At 61.6% G+C, this 14,852-nt stretch overlaps 1 protein-coding gene across 1 annotated transcript in view; it reads right to left on the minus strand.

Moving 5' to 3' along the window:
• KCTD5 (potassium channel tetramerization domain containing 5) overlaps nt 1-14,852 on the minus strand; it is a 28,757-nt gene that overhangs the window by 2,195 nt on the left and 11,710 nt on the right. The window contains exons 2-5 of the mRNA XM_012441970.2: nt 10,998-11,106; nt 9,000-9,091; nt 7,144-7,239; nt 4,632-4,757 (exon numbers count right to left, since the gene is read on the minus strand). Coding sequence (XP_012297393.1) covers nt 4,632-4,757; nt 7,144-7,239; nt 9,000-9,091; nt 10,998-11,106 — 423 coding nt within the window. The remainder of the gene's footprint in view (nt 1-4,631; nt 4,758-7,143; nt 7,240-8,999; nt 9,092-10,997; nt 11,107-14,852) is intronic.

Below are 14,852 nucleotides of genomic sequence, written 5' to 3' on the forward strand. Positions count from 1 at the left end.
CACCCAAGCCCTCGGCCCTGCACCTGGGCCTGGCCAGCCCACCTCGTGTGCTGGCCCTGCCCGATTCCCCATAGAGCACCCACCAGCCCTCAGAGGGCCCTACCCCAAGTGCAGATCACACTGTGGGCATCCCCTCCTCATCTGGACCACGTTAGCTCTGCAGAGCCCACTGTCCCTTGGCCCCCTGCCCTCCCCACCCTCTGACGCCCTCAAAGCTCTTCCTCAGGGCACCCTCCCCACTTCCCTCACCAGCCATCCAGGAACCCGCTGAGGCCACCCCCAAGTCAGCCTGCCAGCTCCTCAAGGCCTGGGTCTCTCTGAAGATAGGCTCAGGCACTAACCAATGCTGCTGAGCTGAGCTCCCACAATGAGCCACGGCAGCCCCAGGGACCAGGTGGAGGGAACCAGACCAGCCTCACTGTGTGCAGCCCACAGTTGTCTCCAGGCGTCATGTGAGGGCTAAGAAATAGCCCGTGGGGCAGCAGCGCCCAAGCCCTGGCTGGGCACAGCCTCGCAGAGGTCACTGCCATGCTGCACTGACCAGAGAGAGGGCAGTGGTAAGGGGTGCTTGCCACCCCAGGCTTCTTCTGAGGCTCTCGGAGGCCATGTCCCCTGAGCTGCTCATCCTGAGTTCGACACTCCACCCCCAACAGCTCTGCTGTTCGCAAGCGGGTGCCCCCGACGCTCAGTATGCCGGGCACTCCCAACTTGAGGCTCCCACTCAGTCTCCTGCACCTCAGAGGGAGCCTGTCCCGCTGTGCCAGGGGAAGCACAACCCTCCCTGGACCAGGGTGATTCCCAAGCTCACTGGGATGTGGAAGTGACTCAGGGAGACCATTCGGCCCTACTGGTGATATGCTGAGCCCTGAGCCCTCACCAGCCCCGTGTAAAACTCAGCAGTGCAGCAGACAGGCCAGGAGCAGCATGGCATCCGGAGTGCCCAGGAGCCCCGACAGCTCCCTCCTGATGATGGCAGAAGACCCTCCAGAGAACTGCTGTTAAAGTGCTGTCTTTCACCATCCTGAGGCCGGGGGCAGCACTGGCTACCACAGACAGAGCCTGGGGTGACACCCATGTCCTCTGGACACACTCTTGCCCTGGGCCATCTTCCACAAGAAGGTCTAACTGCAGACACCAATCGGGGACCCTTGAGGTTGCAACCCATGGCCAAGCACACCAACAGGCAGGCCCGGGTGGCCGAGGGGCTTGCAGGACACGGCTGGCCTGGGAGGCTTCAGCACAGCAGGGATGCTGTGGGCTTCGGCATCTGAGATTGGGGTCTGCTGTCTGCTGCACTGGTCATGACCCGTTGGCCCTGAGCCTGTGGCCTGAGCCAGACAAGAAGGTCACCCACTAGGGCTGGCAGTGAGAGTGGCATCCCTGCCCATCCCCCAGGAGGGACTCCTGTGTTCGCGCCTACTAATGTCCCCAGCCTGGCCTGACACCAGCGCCCTCCACTCATCCCCACAAACATCCCAACACCGCCCCTGGGCGCCCGCCCCACAGGCACAGCCCCACCCCCACAGGAGTGCTACTGTGGGTCTACAGTCGGCACGGAGCGTGGAGGGCTCTCGTCAACTACAGGCAGGGACAGACACATAGGGAGGGTCTGCACCAAGGGTCAGCTGGGGCCACAGGGTCAAGGAGGCCACGGAGCTCACCATGACATTCACACTTAATCTGAGCCATTCCCTGGGTGCCCCTCGTCCTCGTCGTCACTCTGGCAGTGTGCAGCGTGCAGCGGGGGAGAAGACAGGCTGTCAGGACGGTGTGGGCGGGTGCGCACCCTGGGCCCAAGCCCCCATGGCCGGTGACCCTCCGGTGAGGTCATGCCATGAGGGAACACACAGGCTCAGGGGCTCCGACACTTCTCAGAGGTGCGGACTCCCCTGTGTGAGGCGGCCTCGTCTCGCGATCTGGGCTGGCTCTGTCCCAGTGCTTGCTGAGGGGCTGAACCCTGTCCTGAGGCGCCTGGCCTCCGGCCCCACTCCTGGCAGGTGGCGCTGGCCTGCCGCCCGGGGCTACATGGACCCCACTGCATTGGCCCCACTGCTTCCGGAGAGAGGGTGGGGCCCTGCGTCAGAGGAGTAAGACTGGGCTCAGCCACGGGGGCAGTCGGTGGACCCACCCATCGAGTGTGGCTATGGGATGGAGCCCCAGAAGCACTGGGGAACCCCTCCTCAGCCTCATGGGCACTGCCCGACTCCAGGGGAGACCCTGACCTCTGCCCAAGCACTTGCCCTGGCTGATCTGAGCCCATCTCTCTCTGTTCCTTGGGAATAAACGGTGGTCCCACATCTAAGTGCCTCAGTGAGCTGTGCGAGTCCTTCTAGCAAGTTCCTGAGGGGCTGGTGTGGGAAGCAGGTGTGCTCACGTGTGGACCGCCTTCACCTGCAACAGGTGCGACCCCTTGCTCCCACCACTGCTGACTGAAGTGGGGGATGGGAACCCAGCAGCGCCAGGCCACACACACTGCAGGGACACTGGGGACGAGGGCCTGCAGACCATGCTGCCCCGCTCAGCCGGATCACCCTCAGGCGCCCCCACACGGTCCTCCAGCTCTGGCTCCCGCAATTCCCCAAGGCCTTCTGAGGCCCTGGCCTTAGCTCTGCCTCCTGGGCGCTGCTGACAACACCCCCATCAAGAAGCCGCCGTGGCTGCCCCACTTCAGAGCAGGTATTTTTGGAAAATGAAATAGGGTCATATTCTCAACTGCAAAGGGATTTGGGGTCATGCGTGGAGCTTCCTCACAGCACAGAGCATGTCCTTTCTGCAGCTGCCAAGCCACCTGAGGGACAGGAGCCCTGGAGAGCTTGGTTATTAAAACTCAGCTCAGAAATAAAAAACTTCTAAAAATAAAACCATTTAGAAAAGAGCCCCACAAGGCCGGGCGCGGTGGCTCAAGCCTGTAATCCCAGCACTTTGGGAGGCCGAGGCGGGTGGATCACGAGGTCGAGAGATCGAGACCATCCTGGTCAACATTGTGAAACCCCGTCTCTATTAATACAAAAAAATTAGCTGGGCACGGTGGTGCGTGCCTGTAATCCCAGCTACTCAGGAGGCTGAGGCAGGAGAATTGCCTGAACCCAGGAGGCGGAGGTTGCGGTGAGCCGAGATCGCGCCATTGCACTCCAGCCTGGGTAACAAGAGCGAGACTCCGTCTCAAAAAAAAAAAAAAAAAAAAAAAAAAAAGAAAAGAGCCCCACAATTGCTCCAAGGAGAGAAGTGCCTCCTCGTGATGGAGCTGGGGCTCAGGGAGCCAGGGGTCGCCTCCTAGGCCCCAGACTCAAATGGAAGAGCATCCCCAGGCCTGGTGGTGGAAACCCAGCTTCCAGCCCTGCTGTCGCGCACCAAGCCTGCCCGGGCTACACTGCCCCGGCCTCGAGGCAGCAGCAGGACTGACCTCTGCCCACAGCAAGAATGCAACAGGCGGCCCACGAGGGAGGCCCTGAGCCAGGACAGTCGCCCATGGCGGGGAGGCTGCCGTGACTGGGCCACAGGCCTCCGGGAGACATGCTTGGTGGTCCTGCCCCTCTGTTCCTAAGGGTGTACCTCCAAAGCCCGACCCAGAGAGGCTCACGGGTACAGTACTGGGCTGCTGGTGGCTGGCCAGAGGCCCCCGGCCAAGAGTCTGCGGTTGTTCACGTGTCCCTAGTATAATCCCACCGGTTAAAAGCCTTCCGGTTCTGGCCTCTGATGGCACCCACTCAGAATACCCTTTGCCAAAACCCTGAGCCTTCACCAGGGTCACTGGTGAGCCCAGGGCTCACTCCCCAGGCTGGCTGCCCACAGAGCCGGCCCCACCATCCAGGCTCTCCCAGACCCAGGCAGACCCCAGGAGTCCCCAGAGAACAGGCCACCAAGGGCTCTCCAGCCAGCACCTGGCTGTGGGGTCTGGGAGTCCTGCCGGGTAGAGATGGCCCGGGCCAAGGCCGGAATCTGCTCACATGGATGCATCTGTCCATCTTGGAGCCTCAACCTTTAGAACATGCCCAGAGAAAATGCCACCAGAATGGGTCACCCGTGGGCAGGGCCATGGGGCCATTCTGAAAGCAAACAAGGCAGGGATCCCTGTATTTCACCCCAGCTGCCCAGCCCTCAGAAACAGATGGGCCTAAGCCCCCGCAGAGTCTGTGCCGGTGCTGCCAGGCTGGGTGCCACACAGGGCCCACTCTGTGCAGCCTGAGAATCCCAGGGCCGGCACTGGTTGAGCCAGGGTGCCCACTTTGCACTCATGAATGGCCCAGACTCCCCCCACAACAGGTGGACCCCCATATCCCTGAACTCAGGGATGGGCCCAGATCCCCACCATAACAGCCAGGCTACAGTGTCCCAAGTCCTCACTCACACACCAGAGGCTGTGCCCTGGGAACAGAGGACTCTGGGTCCCCTGAGACACAGCCCTCAGTGGCATTCCTGCAGGGGCTTACTGGGAGCCTGTGTCTAGAGGCCTTGTCCCACGGAAGACCATGCCTCCGAAAAGTCAGCAAGGCCACCAGGGGTGGAGACGGGGGCCTGATGAGAATGGCAGGAACAGAGGAAGCTGAGAGAGGGAAAGAGCCTTCCCCACCCTCCGGCAGGAGGGCTTGCCACCTAAGCCTGCCCCAGGCCGGAGCCGTCCCAGCACTGACCTTGGCCTTCTCACTGGGCTCGCTGGCCGTACCGTACGGGGTGTTGTGCAGCTCCTTGGACACCACACAGAGGAACTCGGCTTGGTCTTCGTTCCCATAGTTGTAAGAAGAGCCGATGCTGACCAGCTGCGAAGGAGACACAGCCTGAGATGTGGCCCAGTGAGGTTTGAGAGGGACGCAGCCCGGCTGACACGCCCAGGCTCAGGACACGCCTGCCACCACAAAAGCCACAGAGAAGACCACCACCACTTGAGGAAACCGATGGAAAACAAATTCCTGGAACACCTGCGTGAGCACACACAACGGCACCCCACAGCACGGCAGGGCACGGGCCAGCTCCTCCTCTGCGGGGACACCAGGCTTTCCTTGGCACTTCCAGATGGGCAAACAGGAGCTGCTGCCACTGGAGAGGGAATGTGGAAGGGTCCCCGAGCTGGGTCGGAGGGAGAGGGACAGTGGGAGGGGAGTGGAGGGCAGCTCTGCAAACCTGGAGGGAAGAGCAGGAGACTTGGCTAACGGGACTACAAGCCGCCGAGGAGCTGTGCTGTCCCGAGTCTGGCCAGGGTGGGTCTGCTGCAGCCGTCTGGGCACACCTCAGGCCACTCTAACCTGCCTCCCTCCATGTCACCAGGCAGGCCAGGCCATGAAGGCCCAGGGCTGACCCGTCTCTCTGGCGAGGCATCTGACCCATGGCTGGCTACCCCAGGCCACAGGGCACTTCTGTGCTATTGAAGGGAAAATTAAAAGGCAATATGCAAATCACAGTAAGCACGCCAGCAGCAAATGACCGAGCCAAAAAGCAGCTGATGGTGCTCACACTTTGGCCTCCCTACCTGCGACCTGCACGGTCGGACCAACGGCCAGGAAGGGGGCCTGGGGCTACCTGCTGTTCCTGTGTGGCTGCTGGCTGACCCAGTGGGCAGCAATGGACCCAGCCCAGTGAGGTGGCCACAGAGGTGCTGGCATGGGGCCAAGCAGGTAGGGGTACTCCCTTGGGAGCACTCACGGCCATGTCCACTGGAGCCCCTGCATCCTGACAGGCACATCGGCCACTTTCAAGCCTTGCTCGCAGTCCCCTGATGACCACTGGGGACCCAGGGTCTGGTCCGGCCACCTCCCAGGACACCCCCAGGGTCCCGCCCACAGCCAGGGCAGCTAGTCAGCCCAGCGGCTTCTCTACATGAACTGGGAGGGATGAAGTAAGTCAAGCGGGTCATGAGGAAGGGGGAGGACACCCGCTCTGTGCAACCGGTTTGGAATCTACCCAGAAGCACTAAGGACAAAGATCTGAAGCTGCCCCAGGAGGCAGGTGACCACCATGGGCAGGAGACCTCGCTCCCTCCCAGCTAGAAAAGTCACAAGGCAGTGGCAGAAGAACACAGGTGCCAAACGGGTATGATCCTGTTCTCGGCCCCTGAACTGATGACATGGCTTCCCAGGTCCCCAGCCCCACCAAGGGACAACTGGGAGGTGGGGCTCGCCGGGCAGGGGCGATTTCCGTTCCCACATGAGGCTCTGGCACAATTCTGATGAGGTCAGAGCATGAGAAAGATGCGGCCACCAGTGCAGGGCAGCCCAGGCGGGCGAGCTGCTCCGTCAGCACAAACACCCAGTCACCAAGCCTGGGGGTCCAGCATGGACGGTGGGACGCAAATGTCTTTAGTGACATTTTAAGGGGAGTTCCAAGTACCCTACAATGTGATATATTATTTTGAAAGACTCAAAGAAAAGGGACATTAGCTGAGTCTGTCACTCCCACAGCCTGGGAGGGTCACCGGGCCATGGACAGAACCTGCCCCAGACAGAAGCAAGTGACAGAGGACACTCTCACTGTCCCCACCCTCACTGTCTGCCTAGCATCAGGAACAGGAGGAACAGTGGCACCCAGATCATGGGCCCCGACGACAGGCCATGGTGCCACAGCACAGCAGCTCATGCAGCACTTGGGTGGCTGCTGTGGAAGCTGCTGGAGAAGGCAAGCCCTGCACAGACCCCTCAGTTCCACCCGCTGCAGCTCAGTCAAACCAGAGCGAGAAGGCAACGGGGACCTAGCAGTGCCTTCCCGTGAAGAAAGGAAGGGGAGGCAGCCTGGGAAGGGCATCAGAGCATCCGTCTGCTCCACTGGAGTGAGCTGCGGGGGATGGGGCTGTGCTGGGTGGTGGGCTGGCCAGGAGGCTCTGGGGACGCCAATCCCCCCGACGCACAGAGGTGCCAGGTGATGCACAGAAAGTGCAGTGCGGGAAGAAGAGGCTGAGTCAGAAGGGCTGCAAGAGGCAGGCCGGGGAGGAGGGGAGGGTGCAGGGCAGGGCCTGAGACACCTCTGCCCACCCTGCCCAAACTGCCATGGCTCTTCCAGTGGGAACAGGACACAGGATACTGCCGTGAGCACCCCCAGAACAGCAGGAGGACACCAGCAGCGAAGCCCGCATTTCCAAGGGCAATGAGCCCTGAGCCAGTGTGAGTAAAGGTTCAGCTGCAGCATGGCTACCATCAGCCTGGAGGGGCCCCTCACCTGCTCAAACTTCCAGCCATCGGACATGGTGGACACCATCTGCGTGAGCTCCTCCTCCTGGCACTGAAGCACGCGGTACACATGCTTCACGGGCACCTGCAAAGAAAACGGGCCACACGAGTCCCGCTGCTGCCTGTGACCAGCCCCGGCGACCCGGGGAGCTGAGGTCCACTCTCCAGTTCTCAGCGCAGGGCTAGCGGCCCAACGCAACCCTGAGCACATCCACAAAAGCAAAACACGAGGCCCGAACAGCTGCTGTTTTCTGCTTCCTTGTTCGCCTCCAAAAATATTTCTATTTCTAAGTTCCAAAATAAAATGAGTCATGTTCCTGAAATCCCAAGAGCACCTGTGGCTCGACATGACGACACGAGAGCGTCCATTTCTGCTCTGCATGCAGGAACCACGCAGCCCTGAATTCCTGGGCGGGGAAAGGCTCTGGCAGGCAGGGCTCTGGGAACCAGTGCCAGACAAAGCTCGCTCCCGGCTACAAGAAAAAGGCTCCTGAACCCGCGCAGCAGCCTGGACTCAGGCCTCCCCAAGGCTGAGCCGCTTCCAGAACTCCATCCACCTCCTCATCCCCCACCTGCCTGGCACGCTCGCTGTGCCCTCCAGGCAGCTGTGGTCCTGGGAATGACGGCGAGACACCAGCCCGCCCACCTGCATGGAGCTGCTCCCAGTGGGCGGAGCGGCCCCACGTCCCAGACACAGTGATTACGGAGGACACAGTGATTACGGAGGCTGCAGACAGGGATGGATGGAAACACAGCAGTGAGGAGAAGGGGTTCATGGGTCTTGGGTCCTTGACTTTAAGGTGGTGACTCACGCGAGGGATGCATGAGTGACAAAGGCACACAGTGGTCTCGAGGCCACATGCCTGAGTGCTTTCTTCTGCAAGGAGGTGAGATGCTACTGTGTGTCACCGCGAGCCTGGACTGTAAGGACTCTCCACCTGCATCGTATCCCCACCCACCTGGGTCATACGGGTGAGGAGACTGGGGCAGGGAGTGTCCAAGCAGCCCGGGTTGCACAACAGAGAAAGAGGCAGACTGGACAAGGTGACCAGGGGCGCAGGACACAGCTCCTGCCCCACAGACAAGGAGTGCCTCCAGATCCCTCAGTGGCACCGAGGGAGCTGCAGCAAGTTGCTAGGTGGCCAGCGGCCCTGAGTGGCCAGGCTAGGAGCCTCTGCACAGGGTCTGGGGCTCTAAGTGGACCTAGCCTGCGGCTTCTAATGGAGCTGCACCTGCAGTGTGGCCCACACCAGCTCCCAGTGCCTTTTGGGGGGAGCTGAGCTGGGGGGCGGGCTCAGCTCTCAGGGACAGGAGTGATGCCCAAGGCCCAGCAGGCACAGCCCACTCCAACCACTTGGGCTCCCTGGGATGCAGAGGGGCTGCGCTGGCTCTGAGGGGCCTGCCTGTGGGACTCGCCCTCTCTTCCCAAAAAAGCCAAGGTCCTTCCGATGCCCACACAGAAGCACATAGCCCCTCTGCTGTCTCCCTCCTGCCATGCTGGCCTTGGCCGTTGGCAACCTCTGCTCCCTACCGGATGCCCTCCTCTCCCTCATGGGGCCCTCCTGCCCTCCACACGTCTCCCATGCCCAACTCCCCTGCAGCCATCCTTTGGGGACTCCCTGAGGCTGGGCTGGGCAGGCTGGACGGCTCCTTCAAGAGACCCTGGGGAAAGGCTGGTAGCCAGAGCTGGCGGGCCGCAGGGCGGTGACAGAGGACAACGGTCTCAGGGTGGGAGAGCCCCAGTCCACAGGCCTCATGTGGGAGGTGGCTGGTCAGGGGATCGAGGGGGGAGCCGCACCTCCACACCAGGCCATGGAAGCTTCCAGCATCAGTTACTTGGCTCACCTGTGATGTTTTGCTGTCTCGTTCTCTAATTTTGTCCTTTACAAGTTTTATTAATGAGGTGATATTATAAAATTCTGCTTCCTCCAACACTCCTGGAATAAACAAAAATAACTTGTCTTTACCAGGCCAAACTAAACAAAAGAATCCACGCTTCACGGCCGCCCCTGCCCCTGCCCCTGCCCCTGCCCCTGCCCCTGCCCCCACAGTGAGGACCCGGCCCAGGGGGAGCTGCTCAGGCCCCGTCCTAACAGGCTTCCTACAGACCCGTCGGCCCAGCGGGGCTCCCAGGATTACGGGTGGAGGAGCCGTGGCGAGAGGGCCGGTGCATGGACTCAACACCTCTTGAACAGGTCACCCCAGATAGCCTCGAGCAACCTCAGGTGACCACCTGGGTATGGAGCCGCTGGTTCCACACAGCTCAGCGCATGTCTACACTGAGGCCACGGCGTGCTGGGGTTTGAAGCTGGCATTTTCCCTCTAAGCCTAGAGGCTGACGCTTCCTGCTGCGAACCTGCTCATGGCCACAACACTGGGTGGGGGGCCGTGTGGGGCTCAGGCCTGTGGCCTTGCACATGTGTGTGAGGCACCTGGCACCTCAGTTTACCCCACTGAAAGGGAAGACTGTGGCTGGCTGAGGGTCACTTCCAGCTCTTCCCAAACACTGCCATCCGTAATGTGCCATATTTAGGGACTGCAAATCCCCCTGAAGAACTTTAAAGAGCAGAATCCATAGGCCATCTTCATTCCTCCAGGACCCCAGAGAAACCCACACATGGGACATGGCAGCTCAGGAAATCGCCCAGCGACCTACATGGGACAGAGCTGCAGGGGACAGGGCCGCACAGGACAGGGCCAGGCGGGACAGAGCCAAGGGGCTCAGAGTCACAGGCTTCCCGCCCCCACATGGGCCCTGCACAGCCCCCTGCTCCAGCACTGAGGGTGTGGCCCGAGGGCTGCTCACTCCAACAGACGCTCGAGTGCTGGGCTTCCAACCTTAAGACTGGCTGCGTCTGGGGCTGGTTAGAGGGAGGCCAGTGAGCCTGGGCAGCAGGCACTTGGTCTGTGTCTAGCACCTGTTTCTGAGCCAATCCCACTGGGGACAGACTAAGAGAAATCGAAACCTGGACTCGAGGGGCTCCAAGGGCAGCCCAGGTGGCGAGAGAGAGTGTGTGAAAGACATTCCCTGCCAAGGGACACGAGTGGGCAGCGTGGTCACAGCCTCAGAGCAGGGGCAGGGAAAGGGCTGGGCCACAGCCCGTCACCCCACGCCCTGCATGAATTCAGAGGCAGGCAGACACCAAGGCCCGTGGGCTTAGAGAAAAAAACGGAGTGAGAATCAGCAAGAACCGAGACATGGTGCCCGGCGCAGACTGATGTGCCTACACGGACTCACGGGAGCAGCTGCGCAGAGACCCTCAGCCTTCGGGCGCAGCCTTGGGCTCCTCTGAGCGAAGCCTGCACTGCGACACACAGGCAAGCCAGCCTGGGCCCAACGCATGCAGGCGCCGTCCCTGCACCACGACCACTCGGAATGTATCACGGCAGCCGGCAGCGGCAGGCACCGTCCAGGTGACGGCACAGAGACACTCACCACCCTTGGGCTGTCCTTGAGGGAGAGCAGGCCAGGGCACCAGGACCCTGAGGCACACCATGGGCGTCAGTGGGCATGTCCCTCACACACCCGCTCAGACTACCTCAGTCACAGCAGGGAGAAGCCCCTCGAGGCCCGTGTCACCAGCCAGGGAGGACTCCACGGCCACGGTGGTCCTCACATCTCCTTGCCCAGCAGCTGTGCCACTGCCTGTGGCCTCTGGGAAAGGTCGGCTGAGGAAGCGAGGGGCCTCACCACCAGAATGTCGGCCCCAGCTTCGGAGCACAGGGCCTGCTCCTCCATGGGGGCCCAGGCTGGCGGCGAATGCGTCTTAAGTGGAGCCCTTGGCCCCTTGGTCAGGCCTTTGCCCCCAAAGCCAAGACACCTGTGCCCAGAAGTCGGCTTACCTTCCTCTGCGAGGTCCTTGTTAATCACCAGCTTGCCATGTCTCAGGTAGTTCAGCACGGGCCCAAAATAGGTGGGGTCTCTGTCGATTAAATAGGCACCGGTTTCATCCTAAAGAGAGCAGAGCACAGTGAATCCTCCGTGAAAAGCCCATGGACCCTGCAGGTCCACCGAGGCCTGGCCACATCGGGGGGCTGAGAGGCACCAGGTGCCCCAGGCCTCTCCCCAACAGACTTGAGCCTGTGGCATCTCAGGGAACCCGACGGTGTGGCCACGTCCCGCTGCCTACAGCCTGACCCTGACCAGCCACCACCGCAGGTCTAAGGTGAGTCCAAGTCTCTCCTTATGGAGACGGCCTGGCTCTGTGTCTCCAAGGTGAGGCCACTGTGCCTGGGATCTCTATCCTCACAACTCCAAGACCCCTAGAAAAACACACACGAAACCTCACCCAGATCCTCTCCCTGGGATGCCCTCGTGGGCAGGGCAGGGGTCTAGGGATCAGCCACTGAAGGACGCCCGATGGCCACCAGCCTGGGCCTGCCCTCCTTGTGGCCAGGCCCTCCCTGGCCGACATCCAGGACTGGGAGTGACAGGGGCTTCCTGCCAGGGGTGGAGAGGTCACCCTCCAGCAGGAGCGGCTGCTCAGCAGGCCCTGAGCCAGGAAGGCAGGTGGGAGGCCCATGGCGATTGCACCCAACAGCATCCCGGGGCTTTCCCCACGACCATGACTCACCACACAGGGCCCTTGCCTTGGCTCAGTGTTCACAGAGGCCAAGCTGTTTACAAAACAGACCCCTCAGAAGGTGTCCTCAAGCACCTGGTAGTGGGGCCCCTAAGAGACACTGCCCCTGCCGCCACCACAGCCACCTCAGTGTGGGCAGACACCCTCTGGGGCCTGGGGTGCCCCACACATCACACCTTGCAGCCCTTTCCACAAAGCACGAGGCCCAGTGGCCCGGCTGTAAGCACAGAACAGGCGCTAAAATGCCCCAGGCAGCCCCTGTCGGGGAGACAGAAGAGGTGGTTTCTGTCATCTTATCTGGACCCAGGCCTGCTTATCGGTGACACATCTGATCAGGGGACACGAAGCTGGCACAGCCCGGCTTCCACAGGGACTCAGACCTTCCTGTGTGGCTCCTGCTGGGGCAGCTCCTGCCTCCACCCAAACACCTGCAGGGGTCCTGCTCCCACCTGCCAGCCACTCCCACAGGGGCTGGTGCCTGCGGGCGCCCTAAAGGGCAGGGAGCTGAGGGCTCCCTCGAGAAACACTGTGCAGCCTCCCCTGCAAGGCCTAGAGCCAAGCGCTAGAGAGAGAAGCGACCCCACACCCAGGCGGAGCAGGCGCAGCCCTCACCAGAAGGCAGCTCCCAAGGGGCCCTGGGCCGGTGCTGGCCACGGGAATGCCAGGCTCAGAGACACAGGGAGGCTGAAGGCATCTCTGCCACAAAGCATGGGGCCGTGCTAGGACGCTATTTTCATCCATGGACAAATCCTGCCATTTGGGTGGTAAAACCTAGCCCCTTTAGATCAGAGGGGCTAAACTGAGCTTTGTGGCTGAGATAAAATCAATTCGAGCTCCGGGCATGGGGGCGCTGGACCTGGAGCCACAGTGGCCCACTTACTCCCCCCCAGGGTGACCCCAACCTCACACAGACCTGACTCCATCTCCTTCTTCCCCACCCTTCCCCAGGACACCCCAGCCAGAGCTAGCCCCAGGCTCCCCACCCCTGCAGACTCCACAGCTCTCAAGTAAGGGCCAGGACCACAGGGCCAGCTCCCAGGAAGAGCACACTGGGGAGTCCTGCCTACCTGGTGAAAAAGGGACACCATTTCCCACAAAGGGGCCCAAGTCTGGCAAGGCAGCCAGAGCTGTCACCCCAGTCCAGGGTTCCTCCCCGCCCCCACCATGTAGAGCAAGCGCTGGCCGCGTGACATCCACACACCGCCCAGCTCAGGAATTATTCATGGCTCACTGCTACCTTGACAGACCGCTGGCAGGAGGTCAGGAAAGATCAGATAGGGTGGAGGCTCGCGTCTGCCCAGGACAACCCCAGAGAGCCCCCTCTTAGCCATGGAGGCCTCCAGGCCTGGCCACCTCAGGCCTCAGTTTTTTTATGAGCAAAATGGGGGCGAGAGCAGCTCATTTAACCCAGGGCTGCCAGAAGTGCCAGGGCCCCCACCCTATGGCAGGACCTGGGCGCTGAGCCGTGACCTCTAGGCCAGGTCAACATGCCGCGTACTTCTCGGGCCCTGGGCCAGTGCAAGAGCAGAAGGAAACGTGCCGTGTGGCCATCGGTGGAAACCGCATGGCAGGACAGAGGAACGTGGACAGGTCCGAGGAGCTGGCAGGGCACTGGGCGTGCTGGCACTGGGCTCACCTCGAGACGGGCAGGTGGGAGCAGGCCGAGGCCATGTCTTGGCCAATCCCACCACTGGGCAGGGCCGGCTTTTCCATTAACCAGCCCCTTTAGGAGGCAGCTTTTGTAGCTGGTGCCTTGAAGGAATCCCTGACCTCAGTCTGGCCACACCTGGCCCCAAGCAGTGATGCCAGCAGCAGGCCAACTGGTGCGGCTGCTGCCATCACGCCTGCCTCTGCAGGGAGGGAACAGGGAGGATGCAAACAGACCCCGCTTCCCAAATCACGGTCAGCAGGGCAGGGGAGCAGCTGAGCAGAGGGGCTCCGATGCAGAGCTGGGGCCACGCTTCAGGGGCCTGCGGTGGGTAATGGGCCACCCACTTCAGGGACCTGGCCACAGGCACAGCCACTGCACCCACCCCACTGAGGGTGCCAGGCTCCTAGGCCTTCGGAGGAGGCTCTGTGTGGGGCTGCCTGGGCTGCATCCCTGGGCTCCCGCTCCATGGAGCAGGCAGGAGCCCCCACTCCCTCTGCACAACTGCAGCGGCCCTAACCACAGCTTCAGGAATTCCTGCACTCTTGGGGGCCCAGGAAGTCCCCTCTGCCCTTGCAGGCTCAGAAGCACCTGCTCCCACTGCCTGGCTTCTTCCTATTGTTGGTGCCTGCTCCAATCTGGGAGCAAAATCGGGACCAAGCCCAGGAACCATGAACAGCAGCAGGAGGCAGACAGGTTCCTGGGCAGAAGGGGGCAGTCCCCGGTAAGGAGGACTGGGAGGGCCTGAAGGCAGGGGGCTGGCTGCCAGTCTGGCAGACCAGAGTGGGGACTTGTGGTACGTTTTCCGGGCCTACCCAAGGACCAATCAGCGTGCACTTCCTCCCCTCTGGGATCCGTAAGAGCCCTGTGCTCAGCCAGAGCAGGGCAGAGGATGAAGAGGACAGAGGCAAATGGCAAATGGAAGACCAGCTGCAGAGAGAAGCTACCTCTCTGCTGAGAGCCAGGAAGTCAACAGGGACCTGGCCTGCAGAGTGGAGCCAGCCAGTCTGGGGCTTCCTCTCTGCTGAGAGCTACACACTGAACTAGCCAACCTGCTTTCAGAGAGGAACTGCCCCTGCGGTCTCCTCTGCACGGTCCTAACACTGTTAAAGCTTCTCTTCATCCTGCTCACCCTCCATTTGTCTGCTACCTCATTCTTCCTGGACGCAGGACAAGAACTTGGGCAAAGGTGCTGCTGGCCACAGAGGTCTCCGGCCAGAAAAGCGACACCCTAAAGATCCCGTAACAGCAGGGTTGGGCACATCCAGACACGGGGACATGGGGCTTCCAAGACCACGCTAGCTGGAGCCATGGCACCTTTTCAGGGTGCCTGAAGAGAGACCCTGCCGGCAGTGAGAGTTCAGGCCACAGTGGCTGGGCTCTATGCAGCTCGTCTCAGTCCCTGGGGCCCAGGCTCCCCACAGAGGGCCCAGGAAGCCCGGATGCACCTGTGTGGGAACTGCAAGC

This window comes from Aotus nancymaae, unplaced genomic scaffold (assembly GCF_030222135.1).
Source record: "Aotus nancymaae isolate 86718 unplaced genomic scaffold, 86718_ANA_hifiasm-v0.15.2.pri h1tg000049l, whole genome shotgun sequence".
NCBI classification, from domain to species: Eukaryota; Metazoa; Chordata; class Mammalia; order Primates; family Aotidae; genus Aotus; species Aotus nancymaae.